General features: G+C 42.0%; 2 protein-coding genes across 2 annotated transcripts; one reads left to right on the top strand and one right to left on the bottom strand.

Annotated features, from left to right (window-relative positions):
- Positions 1-1115: 1115 nt before the first annotated feature.
- On the top strand, positions 1116-6884 carry LOC139557784 (keratin, type II cytoskeletal cochleal-like). Its single transcript, XM_071372965.1, has 8 exons — positions 1116-1855; positions 3930-4138; positions 4224-4380; positions 4480-4644; positions 4909-5034; positions 5156-5376; positions 5546-5622; positions 5740-6884. The coding sequence occupies exons 1-8, from the start codon at positions 1232-1234 to the stop codon at positions 6009-6011; spliced, it is 1851 nt and encodes a 616-aa protein (XP_071229066.1). The 5' UTR covers positions 1116-1231; the 3' UTR covers positions 6012-6884.
- Positions 6885-12005: 5121 nt separating this feature from the next.
- Positions 12006-22576, bottom strand: LOC139557790 (mitogen-activated protein kinase 14A-like). The gene is made up of 12 exons (XM_071372973.1): positions 22255-22576; positions 17937-18066; positions 17459-17517; positions 16627-16738; positions 16490-16519; positions 16341-16388; positions 15997-16111; positions 15771-15842; positions 14275-14354; positions 14065-14143; positions 13407-13580; positions 12006-13212 (listed from the first exon to the last, which is right to left on the bottom strand). The coding sequence occupies exons 1-12, from the start codon at positions 22371-22373 to the stop codon at positions 13151-13153; spliced, it is 1080 nt and encodes a 359-aa protein (XP_071229074.1). The 5' UTR covers positions 22374-22576; the 3' UTR covers positions 12006-13150.
- Between the last annotated feature and the right edge of the window lie 872 nt (positions 22577-23448).

Genomic DNA, 23448 nt, shown 5'->3' with positions numbered 1-23448 from the left:
GCTTACAGTGTTTTGACTTCACAAGGTAACTATAGCAACACAAGGACTACAATTATCAATATATAACTCTTATATTGTCTAAGCCTACAATAAAGTTAGTCTTCTTCTATGCCTTTTCTGCATCCCCTCCTTATCTCCATTGCCTTCCCACAGTTCAGCTCTTTTTCAAACTTTTGTCATTCCCTCAACCAAGATCAAGAGTAACTCCAGAACAACTCCCTGTAACCAAGACAGTAAACATACAAGAGACAGGCTGAGACAGAGGCAGGCAGTTACATTCCTCCTAGCACTGAAACGCCACCTACAGAACTTGTTGTCCAGAATGTAGTGTCATACATTTCTGTCACCCCACTACGGTGTAAGAACAACCCTTACGGTAGTGCTGCAGAGATGAAACCTACAATGTAGTTAGGGATTTATCAATCTGTAAATAAAAATGTCACAGATCCTAACAAACAATGATAAATGTGAACAAAACACTGAATTATTCTTAGGCATTTTGATAGGACCAGTCTCCCGGACGACCAATCCAGTCTGTGTATCCGTGAGTGAGGCATTGAGTAGAGGGAACAGAGAAGTGTTTGTGTTTTCCAGACAGTTGTAGTCTCTGTCTCCGTGGGGATGAGTGAGATGCTAGCCTCTTCTGATGAGAGATTAAGAAGCGTGGTACAGTCTCTTCAGCAAACGTTACACATTCAACAATTCCAACACAACACAACCGGCTATCCTATCCTATACAGTCCATGCAGATATTAGTCTTTGCTCAATCGTGCAAAGAGTAGCTGACCTTTTGGATATCACCATGCACAAAACCCCAGATTAAATTATGTGATGAACATTTAGTCTTCAATACACATGAGAAAGTAATGACTCTGAGAAACCTCCCTTCCCCCTCTCCCCCGGAAACAACTGAATGGGTTTGCCATTTCTCTGTGTGTGTACCTGGGTGTGCCGGAAGCCTGATTAGTTTACAGCGGCTACCCGTCTGACGAGCTGGGTCGCTCCGACCCCTCAGCCTGCAGGTGAGAGAACTAGGAGGCAGGCAGATGCTGGGGAGGAGCCCTGTACCATGCAGACCCACCCCTTGAGAGGGAAATATAAGCCAGCCGCCTCCAGAGAGCAGTCACTCAGAGGCACTTGACTTTCCTCTTAGTGAGATCACCTGCTCCACTAATCCTCTCTGTCTCACCATTTCTACTACCCCCATCAGAGGACCAGAACAGCTGCAGCCATGAGCATCAGTTACAAGAGCAGTGGCAGCATGAGCGGAGGCTTCGGCTCCAGCAGAGGATTCAGCTCCGGCGGTGGTGGCGGCGGCGGTAGTGTGAGGAAGAGCTTCTCCAGCTTCTCCTCTTCAGCAGTTCCCATGGGCTCCAGCCGTATGAGCAGCTCGTCGGTTAGACGCTCTGTAGGCGGCAGTGGTGGAGGAGGCTTCGGCCTGGGCGGTGGTGGTGGTGGTGGAGGAGTCTCCAGCTACAGCTACATGAGCGGTGGTGGAGGCATGGGCGGTGGCGGAGGCATGGGCGGTGGCGGTGGAGGTGGAAGCTTCGGCATGGGCGGCGGCAGTGGAGGCTTCGGCCTGGGCGGCGGTGGTGGAGGCTTTGGCCTGGGCGGTGGCGGTGGAGGCTTCGGCCTGGGTGGTGGCGGTGGAGGCTACGGCATGGGCGGCGGTGGAGGCTTCGGCATGGGTGGCGGCGGCGGCGGCGGCTTCGCCCCAATCACAGCTGTCACAGTCAACACAAGCCTGCTAGCCCCCCTCAATCTGGCGATCGACCCCAACATCCAGACCGTCCGTACCCAAGAGAAAGAACAGATCAAGGGTCTCAACAACCGCTTCGCCTCCTTCATTGACAAGGTCAGTACTGTTCTATTCTCTGAAAGCCCTTCCGTCTAACAGGATGGTAAAAGTATTAAGTATGCCATAACTATGGGCCTGTCTAAGTAAATGAAATATACTGCATTGATCATCATCTACCATATGCCAGCATAGACAGGATGCATATACAGTAGACTACAAATCAGATACTGCAAAGAGATACTGAGAAGTATCTGCAATAGTAATTGATGGCTGGGATATTGTTTTATGGTACAGGTTGCAAATAGCACACTTGAATAGCTGCAAGACTGTGTCGGTTGCACGCTATTGTAAGGCTCATTAAATATTTCACAGCCACTCATTATGCAACACCCCGAAATCCTAACCATATAGGAACCAGTTAGGACTGGCTGTGAAAACAAATACACTGAATGCTGTAGTGGCTGCATCCTTTGCCTTAAAGTATAAACATGGGGCTTATCCTTTACCTTAATGTATAGATGGGCATATACTCTACCTTAATGTAAAAACAAGGGTGTATCCTTTACCTTAATGTATAAACAGGGGCATATCACCTTGTCACAGGTGGTCAAAGTTCCAATGTGCAGCCTGTTGCATTGAAACTGAAAGCGCATCACTGCTTGAGTAGTTTTGTTAGACTGTAATTGCCCTGGCTCTGTGAGTTAGAGGGGAGTGAGTTTGGAAACCCTAGCCCAGGCGGATCCTATAACCACGGGCCCACTCTGAGTGGAGTGAGGGATCAGGTTATAGCCCCATTCCCATGGCAGCAGGAAGGGACTCACTGGCTTTCAATAGAATGCTGTCTCTGATGGTGCACCTGAGTTTCTCCTCTCTCCCATCTCTCCCTCAGAACTGGCAGAGACACACCTGCACATGTTTGAAGTTAATATGGCTAATAATATACTTTATCAATCTGTCTGAAACACCAAGTTGTGTTAGAGGTTGTTCCTAAATACTTTAATATTTCAGACTACGACGGTATGGACAATAGTGAAGATCAGACATCTTCTCAAGGGAGTGATAGAAATCACCTAGCCTCGCCCTGTTAGTGAAAATGCATCTTTTCATCTTTTCACAGACACGGAACTGCTTTTTTTCTGGACGGTTGAACAGATCAAATTCAGTCATCTCATTTGTCTTTCTTCTGCAAAATATTTGTATTTAATAAACCCTTAATTCCGTAACTCAACCAAATGTAAATCAATGAAGACTTTGCCAAGTGGGTTGTTTTACCCAAAACAGGACAGTAAATGCCCTCAGGCAGGTAATTCTCAGATTCTGTAGAATAATGTCTTATAATTACAGGGTGTGGCAGCAGGCAAGTTCATTCACTAGGCCATTCCACCTCAGGCTAAGGCGGGGCAACCCAGCCATATCTGCTGGGGCTTGCCATTGGTGATAATAAGGGAGGATTGGCTCGGGTGTGGCAGGCTAAGACTCCCTCCCTCCTCAGGGATGTGCAGCCTCGCCCATGTACCTCACATGGAAGGAATCTTCTGTAAGCAGGAAACTGTTGAAACTTGTTCAGGTTATGGCAAGTCAAGGCAACATGACCTCACTAGAACAGAACACACTTATAGTACAGAGAGATATAAAGTGGATGGATGTCTTCCTGTCCGCCCCAGCCCTGAGGGAAGAACTCAGCTCAGTACCTGCCAACAAGGGCCCACAGAGGGACCTTTTATACAGAGGTGTAGGAGAATGGCAGCTTTGTCTGAGACTCAATAAACAGCTACAAGCATACCGTCTTCATTAACTAAGTGAATGCAAGTCTTGAAACACAAAATAAATACACAAGCTAACGTTGCCAGGGAGATGTTACCAAGGCAACTCATATGGCAATGCATATCAATCAATTAAATGTATTTATAAAGCCCTTTTTATATCAGCTATAAAGAAACCCAGCCTAAAACCCCAAACAGCAAGAAATGCAGATGTAGAAGCATGGTGGCTTCTACATCACATGATACAAGGTGATATAATATTACGTAACCCGGATTGGTATTCTGTAGTGGAAGATGTGTGCAACCCTGGTTGTAGTTGTAAATATGACACCTGATTGTAACTGTTCTATTTGCATCACAACACACAGGTACGCTTCCTGGAACAGCAGAACAAGATGCTGGAGACCAAGTGGAGCCTCCTGCAGGACCAGACCACCACCCGCTCCAACATCGACGCCATGTTCGAGGCCTATATCGCAAACCTGCGCAGACAGCTGGACGGCCTGGGAGGAGAGAAGGTCAAGCTGGAAGGAGAGCTGATGAACATGCAGGGTCTGGTGGAGGACTTCAAGAACAAGTGAGTTTGACACCAGACATTGTATGGATGCTCTAACTGTCCTAAATGCTGAACCCATATAACCATATGCAATGTGTTTTTGTAGATATGAAGATGAAATCAACAAGCGTGCCTCAGTGGAGAATGAGTTTGTCCTCCTCAAGAAGGATGTTGATGGCGCCTACATGAACAAGGTTGAGCTGGAGGCCAGGGTTGACTCCCTTCAGGATGAGATCAACTTCCTCAGGGCCATCTATGAAGCGGTGAGGACCATGTCAAAATACAATAAGCTTTACATTTGAAAAAACAATATCCACATTATGGCTTTCCTGACTTCCTCCTATCTTCTTCTCTCTCTCCAGGAGCTGAGTGAGCTGCAGGGACAGATCAAGGACACCTCAGTGGTGGTTGAGATGGACAACAGCCGTAACCTGGACATGGACTCCATCGTGGCTGAAGTGCGTGCCCAGTATGAGGACATTGCCAACCGCAGCAGAGCCGAGGCCGAGTCATGGTACAAGCAGAAGGTATGAGGAGACTTCAGTATATTTCTATCACAGGAGGTTGGTGGCAACCTTTATTGGGGAGGATGGGTGCGTAGTAATGGCAGGAGTGGAATGATTGGAATGGTATCAAATACATCAAACACATGGTTTGATTCCATTTCATTCGCTCCGTTCCCCTCAGCAGCCTCCACTGATTTCTATAGATTTCCTTTAATTAGGTACAGTACATAATAACATATAGGCTTCACACTGACTCATGCCTGGGCCAATCCTCTATTCCTCCAGTTTGAAGAGATGCAGTCCTCTGCAGGACAACATGGTGATGATCTGCGAAACACCAAGGCAGAGATGGCCGAGCTGAACCGCATGATCAGCCGTCTCCAAAACGAGATCGAAAACGTCAAAGGACAGGTACAGTAGGTTGGCAAATGACGGCCAATTCAAAATAGTATCATGTCTGGCACGACACTAATATTCCATTAAGTGAAAATATCAATCTGATTTCTGATCTGGTCTTTCTTTTACCTTGTAGCGTGCCAACTTGGAGAACCAGATCGCCGAGGCTGAGGAGCGCGGGGAGATGGCGGTGAAGGACGCCAAGCTCCGCATCAAGGACCTGGAGGAAGCCCTCCAGAGAGCCAAGCAGGACATGGCCCGGCAGGTGCGCGAGTACCAGGAGCTGATGAACGTCAAACTTGCCCTGGACATTGAGATCGCCACCTACAGGAAACTACTGGAAGGAGAGGAGAGCAGGTAATTACACGATCAAATAAAGAGATAGTGAAACAAAATGTACCAAATGCATGGATAGGAAAGGTAAAGGCACAACACAAGTAATTGAAAATCTTTTAATTGAAGTCAGCTCTTTCACTGTAGTATGTGCTTAGTGATCATGTCAACTAATCTATGAATCTCTTCAAAGGATTACCGGAGGTGGAACTGGAGGTGGAATTGCAACCATCCACGTACAGACCTCCAGCAGCGGCGGTGGCGGCGGCGGTAAGAACCTCATACATATGCATTTAAATTCAGTTAGACAAGAAAATGATAACAGTGAAGACATTCTGTCTGATTAGTCCAAGTACTGACTTCGCCCCTTCCATCTTCCTCTCCCAGGCTCCGGCGGTGGATTCGGCATGGGTGGTGGTGGTGGAGGCGGTGGAGGTGGCTTCGGATATGGCGGAGGCAGTGGCATGTCCATGAAAAGCAGCAGCGGCTTCGGCATGAGCAGCGGTGGCGGCGGTGGATTCGGCATGAGCGGCGGTGGCGGTGGATTCGGCATGAGCGGCGGTGGCGGCGGCGGCGGCAGTGGCTACGGCATGAGCGGCGGCGGTGGTAGTGTCTCACAGTCCCGTTCCTCCATGACCTCCTCATCCAGACGCTTCTAAAAACAGAAGTCTGTCTGGCTGTCCCCACCTCCCCCTCACCTCCTCCTCCCCCTCTCTTCCTCGACAACCAAAGCAAGTTACAAACTCCTCTTGTCACATGCAGGCACAGAGCATCTATTGATCTACACTATAACCCAGGGTGGTTTGACCCCCTTCTTAGCTGCGTATGCCCCGTAGTTACTGGCTGATAGGAAATACTGGATGCACATCAGAGGATGCACTTTGAATGCAGCTGACAGATCTTTTCCAGCCCAATATTTCATGTGATTTATTCCTGCGCTGAGTATCCTGTCCCTCACAGATTCAGAACATACACCAACAAAGATGGAGGCAGAGAGATAGTAAGAACCGGCAGCAGAGAAGTGAGTCTGCTCACTCTACATTCAGCCTGGCTGTCTTTTAGTTGCTGGATGGTGCCTGTCATGGAGACACAATATTGGTTGACAGTGCTGTGACAGTGCATCTTCATAAGGCAACAGTAGGTTCCCTTTGCACACATAGCCTCCAAATGGGCCTGGCAGAGAGGTGCCATGCTGTTCACTCAATGTTGAGACAGTTAACAAGTACAGAGAACACCCCCCCCCCCCCTCCCGACCCCCCACCCCCACTGCTTCGCTGCCCCCATATTGCTATGCATTGTGGGGAATGCCAGGAGATCAACATAAGCAGCCATACTAAAGTGTCGCCCTTTGCTCTGAGGTAAATAATCTAGCATTAACTCTTAACTCTCCCTATCATAGGGACAATGGGTTCTCCACTGATGTTTGCAAACATTGTTTTTCTTTTCATTCTGACTGGTACACCCAGATTTATTGAATGTTATTGATCATGTACAACCAAAACATTGTGAATAAATCGGAGTTCTATAAAATACTTGTGTTCACTCTCTCTTCTTACTATATCTGTTCTACATAGACACGATGACATTACTGACAGGGCTGATAGGGTTACTAAAAGCAACCACACTTGTAAATTAACTCTTTGTATTTGTATTGGTATTCACAGCTGATTTTGAAAAGGACATTGACAAAGCACGACTAGATTTTATATATAAATGCCTGGACTATTTCAATTTTGGAGATTCTCTTATAAAATGGGTTAAAGTTATGTATAGTAACCCCAGGTGTAAAATAGTAAATAATGGCTACTTCTCAGAAAGTATTAAACTGTCAAGAGGAGTGAAACAAGGTTGTCCATTATCGGCATATGTGTTTATTATGACCATTGAAATGCTAGCTATTAATATTAGATACAACAATAATATCAATGGGCTAGAAATCCAGGGCTTTTTTTATTTTACCGTTATTTAACTTGGCAAGTTAGTTAAGAACAAATTCTTATTTTCAATGACATGCCTAGGAACAGTGGGTAACTGCCTTGTTCAGGGTCAGAATGACAAATGTATACCTTGTGAGCTCAGGGATTCAATCTAGCAAACTTTCGGTTACTGGCCCAACACTCTAACTTAAAAACTTAAAAGGCTTAAAAACAAAGTGGTCATGTTTTCTTTTAAATCTGCAATTTGTAACCCTACACAGCCTCAAAGAGGATCTAGATAATCTCTCTCACCTCTCTGGATACACCTTAGCCAAATACATTTAAACTCAGTTTTTAACAATTCCTGACATTTAATCCTAGTAAAAATTCTGTCTTAGGTCAGTTAGGATCACCACTTTATTTTAACATTGTGTAATGTCAGAATAATTGTAGAGAGAATGATTTATTTCAGCTTTTATTTCTTTGATTACATTCCCAGTGGGTCAGAAGTTTACTCAATTAGTATTTGGTAGCATTTCCTTTAAATTGTTTAACTTGGGTCAAACATTTCGGGTAGCCTTCCACAAGTAGGGTGAATTTTTGCCCATTCCTCCTGACAGAGCTGGTGAAACTGATTCAGGTTTGTAGGCCTCCTTCCTCGCACACATTCTTTCAGTTATGCTTGTGTAACGGATGTGAAATGGCTAGCTAGTTAGCGGGTACGCGCTAGTAGCGTTTCAATCAGTTACGTCACTTGCTCTGAAACCTAGAAGTAGTGTTGCTCCTTGCTCTGCAAGGGCCGTGGCCTTTGTGGAGCGATGGGTAACGATGCTTCGTGGGCGACCGTTGTTGATGTGTGCAGAGGGTCCCTGGTTCGCGCCCGAGGTCGGGGCGAGGGGACGTACTAAAGTTATACTCTTACATTGATGCTGTTGACCCGGATCACTGGTTGCTGCGGAAAAGGAGGAGGTTGAAAGGGGGGTGAGTGTAACGGATGTGAAATGGCTAGCTAGTTAGCGGGTACGCGCTAGTAGCGTTTCAATCAGTTACGTCACTTGCTCTGAAACCTAGAAGTAGTGTTGCTCCTTGCTCTGCAAGGGCCGCGGCCTTTGTGGAGTGATGGGTAACGATGCTTTGTGGGCGACCGTTGATGTGTGCAGAAGGTCCCTGGTTCGCGCCCGTGTCGGGGCGAGGGGACGGTTTAAAGTTATACTGTTACACTTGGGGTCATTGTCCATTTGGAAGACCCGTTTTTGACCAAGCTTTAACTTCCTGACTGATGTCTTGAGATGTTGCTTCAATATATCCACATAATTTTCCTACCTCATGATGCCATCTATTTTGTGAAGTGCACCAGTCCCTCCTGCAGCAAAGCACCCCCACAACATGATGCTGCCACCCCTGTGCTTCACGGTTGGGATGGTGTTCATCGGCTTGCAAGCCTCCCCCTTTTTCCTCCAAACATAACGATGGTTATTATGGCCAAACAGTTTTATTTTTATTTCATCAGACCAGAGGAGATTTCTCCAAAAAGTACTATCTTTGTCCCCATGTGCAGTTGCAAACCGTAGTCAGACTTTTTTTATGGCGGTTTTGGAGCAGTGGCTTCTTCCTTGCTGAGCGGCCTTTCAGGTTATGTCAATATAGGACTGGTTTTATTGTGGTAAAGATAATTTTGTACCTGTTTCCTCCAGCATCTTCACAAGGTCCTTTGCTGTTGTTCTGGGATTGATTTGCACTTTTCGCACCAAAGTACGTTCATCTCTAGGAGACAGAACGCGTCCCCTTCCTGAGCGGTATGACGGTGCGTTATCCCAATGTGTTTATACCTGCGTACTATTGTTTGTACAGATGAACGTGGTACCTTCAGGTGTTTGAAATTCAAAAGCCACTTGCACATCTGAGCAGACCTTTTTGCAGCAGTTGAACAAGGTGAAGGAAAGAGCAGTGTTTCCTTTTATCTTCACCTTCAGGTGTTTGAAAATTGCTCCTAAGGATGAACCAGAGGTCTTGGCTGATTTCTTTTGATTTTCCCATGATGTCAAGCAAAGAGGCACTGAGTTTAAGGTAGGCCTTGAAATACATCCACAGGTACACCTCCAATTGACTCAAATGATGTCAACTAGCCTATCAGAAGCTTCTAAAGCCATGCCATCCTTTTCTGGAATTTTCCAAGCTGTTTAAAGGCAGTCAACTTCTGAGCTACTGGAATTGTGATACAGTGAATTATAAGTGAAGTAATCTGTCTGTAAACAAATGTTGGAAAAATTACTTGTGTCATGCACAAAGTAGATGTCCTAACCGACTTACGACTTCAACTGTATGATAACTGTACCATATTACGTATTGGATAGCAAAAAAATACTACTTTTTCATTACCGTGTAGTTTACCAATAAAAATGTCCAACGGTGAAGTGGACATACTCGGTATTTACATACAAAAGAAAGAAACGATCGAACTGTAATACATTTTTACAGAAAGTTATTGTCACGCCCTGGCCTTAGTTATCTTTGTTTTCTTTATTACTTTGGTTAGGTCAGGGTGTGACATGGGGGATGTATGTGTTTTCTTGTCTAGGGGTTTTGTATGTTTATGGGGTGTTTACTAGTCTAGGTGTTTGTATGTCTATGGTTGCCTAGATTGGTTCTCAATTAGAGGCAGCTGTTTATCGTTGTCTCTGATTGGGAACCATATTTAGGCAGCCATATTCCGTTGGGTATGTCGTGGGTTATTGTCTATATATTGGTTTAAGTGTTCTTCTTTTCGTGTTAAATAAATAGAAGAATATATTCGTATCACGCTGCACCTTGGTCCTTCTCTCTTCCTCCATACGACGAACGTGACAGTTATCAAAAATAGATAGATATAATAGATTTTGCTACCATGGAAAGGTAAATATCTGTGTATTTGTTGAAAAATCACCCTGATTAATTCTTTAGTCATATTCCAGTTGACCTATTTACTTATGGCCCTGACTACACCAAACAACTTGTTTAAAAAAAATCTATGAACAAAAATATTACATTGGATTTGGAACAGCAAGAAAGACCAAAAATTAAACGTGACAATTTATATAATGAATATGAATTCGGAGGGCTGAAATTATTAGATAAGAAAGCATTGACCCTCTCACTAAAGGATTCAGTAATACAAAAGTTGTACTTAAATCCTAATGGGTTTTCGAACAGATTAGTAAGAATGGCTCGCGCCGTGTTTAGAAATGGCCTTTTTCCCAATATTCAGATTACAACCTCTGGCATTCCTCATTACGCGCACTTGACACTCATCATTACGCGCACCTGGCATTCATCATTAGGCACACCTGGACTCCGTCACTTCACTGATTACCTCCCTTATATCTGTCACTCCCTTAGTTCCAGTCTCCAGGCAGTATTGACTATGTGTGTCATGTCTATACATGAGTCGTGGTTGTTATAGTGGCATATTGTCTGTTTATTATTAAACGCACCACCTCCACTTGCTTTCTGACTCCCAGCGTACATGCTACAGATCTGTCATGCTCATTGAAAGCAAGGCTAAACAGCGATAGATCTATGCTTCCTGAGTTTTGTTTTTGTGTCTTTTACATTTGGTTTTGTACACCAGCTGAAAATACAACATATTTGTTTATGGAAAATATATGTCAGCGGTTAATATGGTACAATGATTCTCTACATGATTCTTTCTTGTTTTGCCACAAAAACTGAAATGAAGCGAACTATTAGAATTTTAGCAACCAGGAAAACAAGATGCCATCAAAAGGTGAACGGCTCTTTGCAATGTCAAAGTGTGAAGGATTAGATTTCAAACCACAAAATAGCCAAATGTAATGACACATCGTCAAGGCCTGTAACACAACATAGAGGAATCTATCCTCACTATAATCTAGTTAACCACCAAGTTATTAAAGGGATAGTTCATCCAAATTACAAAATTACATTGTTTTCTTACCTTGTGTAAGCAGTCAATGGACAAGGTATGACCGTAGTCCATGCTTTGGTTTTGTTTACCTAGCCACTGTTTCAAAAGCTTCTTTTTAGCATTTGTAGCACAAATTAAATGCAAGTCAATGGTACCTATATTAGCATTTTTATGCTTCATGTCCGAATCATGTAAAAATGTATCGCAACTCATTGAAGTTTCTTATAGATGATATGCTATAAAGAGCAACAATTATAATATAGGTACCAATGACTTGCATTGGATTTGAGCCAAAAATGCAGAAAACTTAGCATTTGAAACAGTGACCAGGTAAAGAAATAAACAAAGCATGATTGCTGTCATACCTTGTCCATTAACTGCTTACAGGGTAAGGAAAACAATATAATTGTGAAATTTGGATGAACTGTCCCTTTAAATGGGATTTACAATGAATCTGACAGTATTAGATAGTGTGAACTTGTGTTACATCTCTTTACTATGAAAAAAATATTAACCATGTATGGATGTTTTCTGAGGAAATTGGGATAGCATTCATAGCACCCAAAACAATACAATCAAACATTCATATTGCCTTTTTGGAATGCTAGTGAATCGTTACATACAAAAGCAGTAGTACTGTTTAATTTAAATTAAATTAAACCTGATTCAATTTAAATTAATTTAATCTACTTCGATTTCAGCAGGTGGGATACAGGCAGACAACTTTAACTAACGTAAGACACACGTACATCTACTGTAACAGTGGTGAAAAAAGTACTCAATTATCATACTTACAATAAGCAGACCAGATGGCACAATGTTCTTGTTTTTTTTATTTACGGACAGCCAGGGGATGCACTCCAACACTCAGACATAATTTACAAATGCACTATTTGCGTTTAGTGAGTCCGCAAGATAAGAGGCAGTAGGGATGACAATGCGTTATATTGATAGGCGCGTGAATTGGACCATATTGCTGTCCTGCCTGAACATTCTAAATGTAACAAGTACTTTTGGGTGTCAGGGAAAATGTATGGAGTAAAAAGTACATTATTTTCTTCAGGAATGTAGTGAAGTGAAGGTAAAAGTTGTCAAAAATATCAATAGAAAAGTACAGATACCCCCAAACATGACTTAAGTAGTACCCTAAAGTAGTTTTACTTATTACCTTAACACCATTGCTGTAACAGAACTGAAATGATAACTTGACCTATCTAACCTGTTCACAAAAAAAGGGGCAGCTAGAGACCATTATACATTATACTGAACATGTACTGAACACGTCTACTCTACACTATGTGGATCTACTGATTGAGATTTAGTGTTCTAGCATCAAACATCATTTTTCAGTTAAGATACCAAAACATGCTTAATTTTGGAAAATGCTAATTGAGTCAGAGATGAAAATGTGTTCATAGATGAGATTGATTTGAGGTGTGAGGTTTTACTCAGTCATGATAAAAAACATTGTTCACACATAGATTGTAGCCAATTGGATAAACATGCAAATGGTGTGGTCGATTACCACGTTACTATATTTAATATGATAATACTACTAATATATTAAAAGTTTGTACATCATTCATATGCATTTACAAAGCATTCTGAAAATGTATACCTTAAAACAAGTTAAAACCATGACCTACCCTTAAAACATGAGGGATCCATAAAAATGATGACATACCAAATCAAATCAAATTGTATTTGTCACATGCGCCGAATACAGCAGGTGTAGACCTTACTGTGAAATGCTTACTTACAAGCCCTTAACCAACAATGCTTTTAAACAGTCGCACAATTAGTTACGGGATCGTAAAACGACAGCCATCTCCTTCGGCGCCATTCTTTCCAGTATCATGTTCCATGAAGTCATAAAACCATGTTGTGAAATGTGATGTTTTTTATACGATGGAGTGATGGTGGAGCCATGGGGGAGCCAGTGTTCTGTTGTGTCTGTCCGCTACATTGCAGTGGCACTGGGGTTTCTGGGGTCAAAAGTCATAATCTCCATGTGGATCAGACCTAACAGGAAAAGAGTAAATATTTTTTAGAATTTTACCACATGAAGCATACCATACAGTATTTTAGAATTGAATTTCCTAAAAGGGAAACTTTGCAGAACTGTAAGTGTAGGGCTCTAAAAGCAGTGGGTAATTCAGGATCAATCCCATCAACATGTAGAACAAGGTAATCAGTCATAGGTAAGATATACTCACTACTCCACTCTCCCACATCAAGCTCCATGCTTTCAAAGGAGTCGTCGTACGGTGGGGAGTTGGGTTCAGATTCTGGATCATGGAACTCAGAGAGGTAGGGGTGTGAGAGGCCCTCTTTAGCTGTCATCCTGGTGTCTGGGTCCAGCAGCAGAATGCTGTCCAGCAGATCCACCGCTGGACAGAGGTACACACAGGACATGAAGAGAGAGAGAGGGAGGCATTTAAGCAGTAAGGCCCAAGGGGGTGTGGTATATGGCCAATATATGGCCAATATACCACGGCTAAGGGCTGTTCTAACGTACGACGCAACACGGAGTGTCTGGATACAGGCCTTAGCCGTGGTATATTGGCCATATACAACAAACCCCCAATGTGCCTTATTGCTATTTTAAACTGGTTACCAATGTAATTAGAGCAGTAAAAATAAATGTTTAGTCATACCCGTGGTATACGGTCTGATATACCACGGCTGTCAGCCAATCAGCAATCAGGGCTCAAACCACCCAGTTTATAATAGGAAATAGAGCATGAAGTAGAGTCATCACAGCCCTCAACTGTTCTCAATACAAAGCAGAAAAACATCACTGAACACCTGGATATTCATAACCACCGTGCAGGATGTCCCATTGGCAAAATAATGATAGATAGACCAACTCACCATTTACATCCAAGGAGGGAAAGACTTCCTTAAAGTTTTTCTTCTTTTGGATAGGGAGACCCTGCACATATGAACGAGCCTGCAAGACAATACCAACAACGTTCAACTGTCAATCCCATACTGACCATAACTTGTGACTTCAACACCAAGCTACATTGAATCATTGCAAGCTGAATAGTTGCCATTAGACTGAGATGACAGTAGGCCTACATCTTTGCTCTGCATCTTCTGCAGCAGGGAGGACGGTGGTGTTCCTGTTACGTGGAGGATCTTCTTCAACTGGTCAATGCCTGAACAGGACGGTCAAGGAGGGGGTGGAGACACACAAAGGCAGACAGTGGAAACCGTTTCAAGCAAAATAGTTACAGCAATGATCAGTGAACAGTCTGATTGCATGATTGGTGTTGTACTTTGTGCAACTGCACAATGATAACTACACCTGATAACTACATCAGATAACTACAGGATAACTACACTTGATAACTACACGCGCACTACACGCTAACTATACAAGATAACTACATGATAACTACACCTGATAACTACATGATAACTACACCTGATAACTACATGATAACTACACCTGATAACTACACGATAACTACACCTGATAACTACACCTGATAACTACACCTGATAACTACATAATAACTACATGATAACTACATGATAACTACATGATAACTACACCTGATAACTACACGATAACTACACCTGATAACTACACCTGATAACTACACATGATAACTACATGATAACTACACCTGATAACTACACCTGATAACTACACCTGATAACTACACCTGATAACTACATGATAACTACACATGATAACTACACCTGATAACTACACCTGATAACTACATCGGATAACTACATGATAACTACACCTGATAACTACCAGATAACTACACGCTAACTACACCAGATAACTACACGCTAACTTCACCTGATAACTACATAATAACTACACCTGATAACTACCAGATAACTACACGCTAACTACACCAGATAACTACACGCTAACTACACCAGATAACTACACAATAACTATACCTGATAACTACCAGATAACTACACTCTAACTACACCAGATAACTACATGATAACTACATCAGAAAACTACATGATAACTACACGCTAACTACACCTGATAACTACCAGATAACTATATGATAACTACATCAGAAAACTTCACCAGATAACTAACTACATAATAACTACACGATAATTACAACAGATAACTGTATGCTAACTACACATGATAACTACACCAGATAACTACACATGATAACTACACCAGATAACTACATCAGATAACTACATGATAACTACACCAGATAACTGCATCAGATAACTTCCTGATAACTGCATCAGATAACTTCCTGATAACTACATCAGATAACTACATCAGATAACTGCATCATATAACTGCATGATAACTACACCAGATAACTACATGATAACTACACCAGATAACTACACCAGATAACTTCCTGATAACTACATGATAACTACACAAGATAACTACTTCAGATAACTACATGATAACTACATCAGATAACTAAATGATACGTACATCAGATAACTAGATGATAAGTACATTATTAATATACACTGGATGGGGTACAGAATCTATGTGTTTGAGTTTATGTAGAATGAGTGAGTTATACAGTGGAAGTGTCAGAGGGAACATTAGAGGATACTGTCTTTGCCTGGGAACAGAACCTGGCCTGTGATCATCTCAACCAAGATGCAGCCTGCTGACCACAAGTCCACTGAGAGGGAGACAGACACACAGAATATATAACACATGAGATACCAATGAGCCAATAGTACAAGAGTAAGATAACCCCAGGAGTGTTTGCAATGCAAGGAAAGTGGAGCCCAGATATATGAAACGGTCTTCATTGTGCGTTGGCGATAGGTCACCTGACTGGCTATAGTGCATCCAGTTGAAGATGACCTCTGGTGACCTGTACCAGCGTGTCACCACATAGCCCGTCATCTCACTCTCTGCATGTCTCGCTAGACCAAAGTCCAGGATCTGAGATAGAAAGAGAAAGCGAGGGAATGTGAAGGAAAAGTGAGGAAAAGGTTATTAAAAGAGAGGCTTATATTTAATCACAACAATCAAACAATAAAGTGTAGTCTTTAAACACCAGTGTGGCATCTTTCTAATTCAAATACATTACATTTCTCTCACTGTCTGAAGGTTATAAAATGAAAAGTGCAGTATACATGGACATGCAGGTTGTTGCCCAGTTCTTATATACCTTCAATTCACAGTTATCGTTCACGGCGAGGTTGCCAGGTTTTAGGTCCTAAAGAATAAAGCAAAGTATTGTAGGATTTTATACGATCTGGTCACTCAAATGTACTTAGAAATGTGTTTCATGTATATTGATAAGAACCTAATACAAACCCGATGGATGATCCCTGCAGAATGGATATACTAAGGGATAGAAAAATATACATTTGTGATGAATCATTTTCATTTTCACATTGGTAATACCATTATTTAAAGGCCTGTGTATAAACTTAATGAGTGGTAGCAAACACCTTGAGGCCACATAGAAGCTGGTAGAAGAGGTAAACGATGACGCGATCAGTCAATCTCCTCCTCTTCATGATGTTACCGAGATCCTCAGCAACGAAGGGCATCACCATGTAACTGTGACATGAAGGAGAGAGAGAGGTGGGGACAGTAGCCAGATACAAACAGATTCACCATGTAACTGTGACATGAAGGAGAGAGAGGGGGGGGGGACAGTAGCCAGATACAAACAGATTCACCATGTAACTGTGACATGAAGGAGAGAGAGAGGTGGGGACAGTAGCCAGATACAAACAGTATCACCATGTAACTGTGACATGAAGGAGAGAGAGAGGGGGGGACAGTAGCCAGATACAAACAGTATCACCATGTAACTGTGACATGAAGGAGAGAGAGAGGTGGGGAGGACAGTAGCCAGATACAAACAGTATCACCATGTAACTGTGACAGAGAATACGAGCAGGGAAATGTAATGATACAAAACATAATGTACTAATTCTACCTCCTACAACTAAGTGCTACAAGTGTATAATAATATGACAAAACAATGCAGGGTACATCATATACTGTGTCTCATGGTAAGAATCCTAAACCAGACATCAAATCTATGTTTTATCTCAGATAAGAGAAGATATCACATACCCAAGCACAAACAAACATGAACAAACCTGCACGCCTGCAAGCACACACACACACATACACACAGACACAGACACAGACACACACAAACATAAAACACACACTATGAAACTAAAAGTCCAAGATACACTCTGAGCAGCCTGTCTCAACAAGCTGAGACAACTGACAGAGGAATGCTGTTCACAGCTCAACACTCACAATGTCTGGAATTTCTCCAGGGAGAAATCAGGTGTGAAGACATTGAGGAGGCAGATCACCTTGAGGAAAACAACAGGGAGTAGGAGAGGAAAGGAAGGGTTTATTCCCACGATAAGTGAGAACACGCACATTATACATTGCAGTAAGACTTATTCATCACCCGTAACAGAACAAGTGGGCCTGATGAACAGTTCTCTAGGAATATGTGCACTGTGAAATGTTGAGTGAAAACACTGGCCCATAAGGGCTGCTACTCCTTTCCCCTAAACATAAATAAACACATAGGAAAGAGGCAAAGCAATACAACTGGATGCTGAATAGTGTCCATAGGACTGCAAATTATTCTGATGTGAAGTACTGTAGAATGACAATTACTGCATTGTAATGAAAAGCCGCTACATTTTTGAGTGACTGGAATCTCTGTCTAGGGGAGCGCATCTCAGATGTCCCACTATAATAGTAGGTAACAAGTACTTACATTGTCATGCTGGATGTGGCGCAACAGTCGTAGTTCCCGGTAGGCCCGTTTAGCATGGATCAGGGACTGAAATGGACGATAGAGCTTCTTAATGGCCACCTTCTCCTTGGTCTGCTGGTCAATAGCAGAACTAATAAATGAGACAAGGTCAGAAGTCAAAGTACATTAGTGCTGGATATAACATTTATGTCTCAGACTAGATAGAATGGTTTACTCTCAATAGCAACAGGCTGTGGGGGATATAGATAGAATGGTTTACTCTCAATCGCAACAGACTGTGGGGGATATAGATAGAATGGTTTACTCTCAATAGCAACAGACTGTGGGGGATATAGATAGAATGGTTTACTCTCAATAGCAACAGACTGTGGGGGATATAGATAGAATGGTTTACTCTCAATAGAAACAGACTGTGGGGGATATAGATAGAATGGTTTACTCTTAATGACAACAGACTGTGGGGGATATAGAATGGTTTACTCTCAATAGCAACAGACTGTGGGGGATATAGATAGAAAGGTTTACTCTCAATAGAAACAGACTGTGGGGGATATAGATAGAATGGTTTACTCTTAATGACAACAGACTGTGGGGGTTATAGATATAATTATTTACTCTCAATAGCAACAGACTGTGGGGGATATAGATAGAAAGGTTTACTCTCAATAGAAACAGACTGTGGGGGATATAGATAGAATGGTTTACTCTCAATAGCAACAGACTGTGGGGGATATAGAATGGTTTACTCTCAATAGCAACAGACTGTGGGGGATATAGATAGAATGGTTTACTCTCAATAGAAACAGACTGTGGGGGATATAGATAGAATGGTTTACTCTTAATGACAACAGACTGTGGGGGTTATAGATATAATTATTTACTCTCAATAGCAACAGACTGTGGGGGATATAGAAAGAAAGGTTTACTCTCAATAGAAACAGACTGTGGGGGATATAGATAGAAAGGTTTACTCTCAATAGAAACAGACTCTGGGGGATATAGATAGAATGGTTTACTCTTAATGACAACAGACTGTGGGGGTTATAGATATAATTATTTACTCTCAATAGAAACAGACTGTGGGGGATATAGATAGAATGGTTTACTCTCAATAGAAACAGACTGTGGGGGATATAGATAGAATGGTTCACTCTCAATAGCAACAGACTGTGGGGGATATAGATAGAAAGGTTTACTCTCAATAGAAACAGACTGTGGGGGATATAGATAGAATGGTTTACTCTCAATAGAAACAGACTGTGGGGGATATAGATAGAATGGTTTACTCTCAATAGAAACAGACTGTGGGGGATATAGATAGAATGGTTCACTCTCAATAGAAACAGACTGTGGGGGATATACATTTACATTTACATTTAAGTCATTTAGCAGACGCTCTTATCCAGAGCGACTTACAAATTAGATAGAATGGTTTACTCTCAATAGCAACAGACTGTGGGGGATATAGATAGAATGGTGTACTCTCAACAGCAACAGACTGTGGTGGATATAGATATAATGGTTTACTCTCAATAGAAACAGACTGTGGGGGATATAGATAGAATGGTTTACTCTCAATAGAAACAGACTGTGGGGGATATAGATAGAGTGGTTTACTCTCAATAGAAACAGACTGTGGGGGATATAGATAGAGTGGTTTACTCTCAATAGCAACAGACTGTGGGGGATATAGATATAATGGTTTACTCTCAATCGCAACAGACTGTGGGGGATATAGATAGAATGGTTGACTCTCAATAGCAACAGACTGTGGGGGATATAGATAGAATGGTTTACTCTCAATAGCAACAGACTGTGGGGGATATAGATAGAATGGTTGACTCTCAATAGCAACAGACTGTGGGGGATATAGATAGAATGGTTTACTCTCAATAGCAACAGACTGTGGGGGATATAGATAGAATGGTTTACTCTCAATAGAAACAGACTGTGGGGGATATAGATAGAATGGTTCACTCTCAATAGCAACAGACTGTGGGGGATATACATTTACATTTACATTTAAGTCATTTAGCAGACGGTCTTATCCAGAGCGACTTACAAATTAGATAGAATGGTTTACTCTCAATAGCAACAGACTGTGGGGGATATAGATAGAATGGTGTACTCTCAACAGCAACAGACTGTGGTGGATATAGATATAATGGTTTACTCTCAATAGAAACAGACTGTGGGGGATATAGATAGAGTGGTTTACTCTCAATCGCAACAGACTGTGGGGGATATAGATAGAATGGTTTACTCTCAATAGCAACAGACTGTGGGGGATATAGATATAATGGTTCACTCTCAATAGAAACAGACTGTGGGGGATATAGATAGAAAGGTTTACTCTCAATAGAAACAGACTCTGGGGGATATAGATAGAATGGTTTACTCTCAATAGAAACAGACTCTGGGGGATATAGATAGAATGGTTTACTCTCAATAGAAACAGACTCTGGGGGATATAGATAGAATGGTTCACTCTCAATAGAAACAGACTCTGGGGGATATAGATAGAAAGGTTTACTCTCAATAGAAACAGACTCTGGGGGATATAGATAGAATGGTTCACTCTCAATAGAAACAGACTGTGGGGGATATAGATAGAAAGGTTTACTCTCAATAGAAACAGACTCTGGGGGATATAGATAGAATGGTTTACTCTTAATGACAACAGACTGTGGGGGTTATAGATATAATTATTTACTCTCAATAGAAACAGACTGTGGGGGATATAGATAGAATGGTTTACTCTCAATAGAAACAGACTGTGGGGGATATAGATAGAATGGTTTACTCTCAATAGCAACAGACTGTGGGGGATATAGATAGAAAGGTTTACTCTCAATAGCAACAGACTGTGGGGGATATAGATAGAATGGTTTACTCTCAATAGAAACAGACTGTGGGGGATATAGATAGAATGGTTTACTCTCAATAGAAACAGACTGTGGGGGATATAGATAGAATGGTTCACTCTCAATAGCAACAGACTGTGGGGGATATAGATAGAATGGTTTACTCTCAACAGAAACAGACTGTGGGGGATATAGATAGAATGGTTTACTCTCAATAGCAACAGACTGTGGGGGATATAGATAGAATGGTTTACTCTCAACAGAAACAGACTGTGGGGGATATAGATAGAATGGTTTACTCTCAATAGAAACAGACTGTGGGGGATATAGATAGAATGGTTTACTCTCAACAGAAACAGACTGTGGGGGATGTAGATAGAATGGTTTACTCTCAATAGAAACAGACTGTGGGGGATATAGATAGAGTGGTTTACTCTTGACAACTACAGACTGTGGTGGATATAGAATGGTTTACTCTCAATAACAACATAATGTGGGGGATATAGAATGGTTTACTCTCAATAGCAACAGACTGTGGGGGATATAGATAGAATGGTTTACTCCAGTGAAGGCTGCTGAGGGGAGGACGGCTAATAATAATGGCTGGAACAGAGCAAATGGAATGACATGTGTTTGATGTATTTGATACCATGCCACTAATTCTGCTCCAGCCATTACCACGAGCCCATCCTCCCCAATTAAGGTGTCACCAACCTCCTGTGATTTACTCTCAATACCAAGTCATCAAAGACTGCAAAATCTTTGATTGACTTTTATGTCAGAGTTTGACAAATTATTATCTGTAGTCCTACAAATAACATTTGATTTCAGACATTCCATATGACCTATATCTGGCAGAGGTAAAACTGTGTTTCAAGATTACGGGGCTTGCTCCAGGTTGGGAGAGCAAAATTCTTGTCTTATCTTGAAACCTGCTTCAACTTGCTTATTTGCTTGAGGCAATACAATAGTGCCTCTGTTAGCAATGACTAGTCTATTCAGTATTGAACAAATGCAACAAAATAACTGTCAAAATCCAATAATGTAGAGGTTTGCATTTTATTGAAAATAAATAAGCAATTATAGGCTAAGGGAAAGTTGTTCCTTCCATTATTTTTATTTTCTACATATTTTTGCAATGACTGAGATTGAGAAAAACTGTATTTATACAGAGGTATATTCTAAAGAATACAAATACATGCTGGTTTGGCGTGACGTTATTCCTGCAATGCCTGCCAATAATTACCCTTTCACCCAAAGGGTTTGTGCTATCCTTGGGATATCCCTACCCCCATTGAAGGTTACATTTAAAATGGTTAAGGTAAGGGTTAAGGATATGATTTGGTAAGGGATATGGTTAAGGTTAGCGTAAGGGTTAAGGTTAGGGTTAGGGTTTAGGGTAGTGATGTCCCAAGAATCGCGGAATGCACTGACCGTTCACAAAGTCAACTCACCATACTGTCCCGTAAGCACCTGAGCCAACAGCTTTCAGTGCGGTATATTGCTCCGGAACCTCCCATGTTGTTTTCTGTATTTCCAGTCTAAGGAAACCTTTCTTCACGGGCGATTCCATTTTGTCAATACAAAATGTCCCTTTAGTTCAAACCAGTGCAGTACCTATTGGAAATATGTAATGGCCTTAAGATTTTAACATGACAGGTAAGCAAAGGTAGCTGGGAGACGCCCACCCTGAGGGTGCGTTCGTAAAATTCACTCTGGTTATCTACTACGATTTCAGAGCTCTTGTCTGAGTGTGCCAGAGCGCAGAATAACTGCTGAATTTCTGAATATGGCCAGTGTCAGTAAATGTCGGCCAAAAAGCGTAATTCAATTATTGCCAGCAGCACAGTTACAACCACCAACGGCTGGATAACATGAAAACAGCCTAATCATCTCTGCAACTTCGAGTAAAATGGTCCGAGTGAGGTGTTTTCTTATTTGTGTCTGGAAGTAGTTGGCATGCTAGCCAAGTTAGCTTGGTTGCTTGACTGCCGTTGTAAGGTCAGAACGCTCTGTACTCCTAGGCCAGAGCGTCCAATCTGCGCTCTGAACACTTTGAGAACCCAATGCTCTGAACAGACAATCTGACAATGCTCTGAATTTATGAATGCCCAGAGAGCAATCTGAGCGCACTCTGGCACCTCAGGATGAATTTACAAACACACCACATCCTGTCCTTTCCGCTGCACTGCAATGTGTAAACAGTCACCTGTCAGAGGCTCTGTATACCTCTGGCCTTGAATCATCAACATAAACTAATCTCTGATTACCTATACAGTTAAAGCAACACTAAGTAAAACAATTTGGGGGGGGTAAAAAATGGAGGAATCTCTTTTAAAGCATTTCAACAGTGCTCATTCATGATACTCACAAACATCACATCTATAGCCTTTAATGTTCCTCTCTTTTTGTAGCACCAGTCTAAATGCTATCAAAGGCTGCCAAATTCCTCTTGCTCTTCTGTTCAATCAGATGTGTAAGAAAAAGGTTTGTGTTTGTGTGTGAGATCAGGTATGAATAAGGCGTCTTGTTCCTAGTAAAATCTTTGTTTGTGTGTGAGATCAGGTATGAATAAGGCGTCTTGTTCCTAGTAAAATCTTTGTTTGTGTGTGAGATCAGGTATGAATAAGGCGTCTTGTTCCTAGTAA

Source organism: Salvelinus alpinus, chromosome 28, assembly GCF_045679555.1.
Source record: "Salvelinus alpinus chromosome 28, SLU_Salpinus.1, whole genome shotgun sequence".
Lineage (NCBI taxonomy): Eukaryota > Metazoa > Chordata > Actinopteri > Salmoniformes > Salmonidae > Salvelinus > Salvelinus alpinus.
The sequence above is the reverse complement of the archived record's forward strand: the minus strand, read 5'-3'. Positions and strand labels throughout refer to the sequence as shown.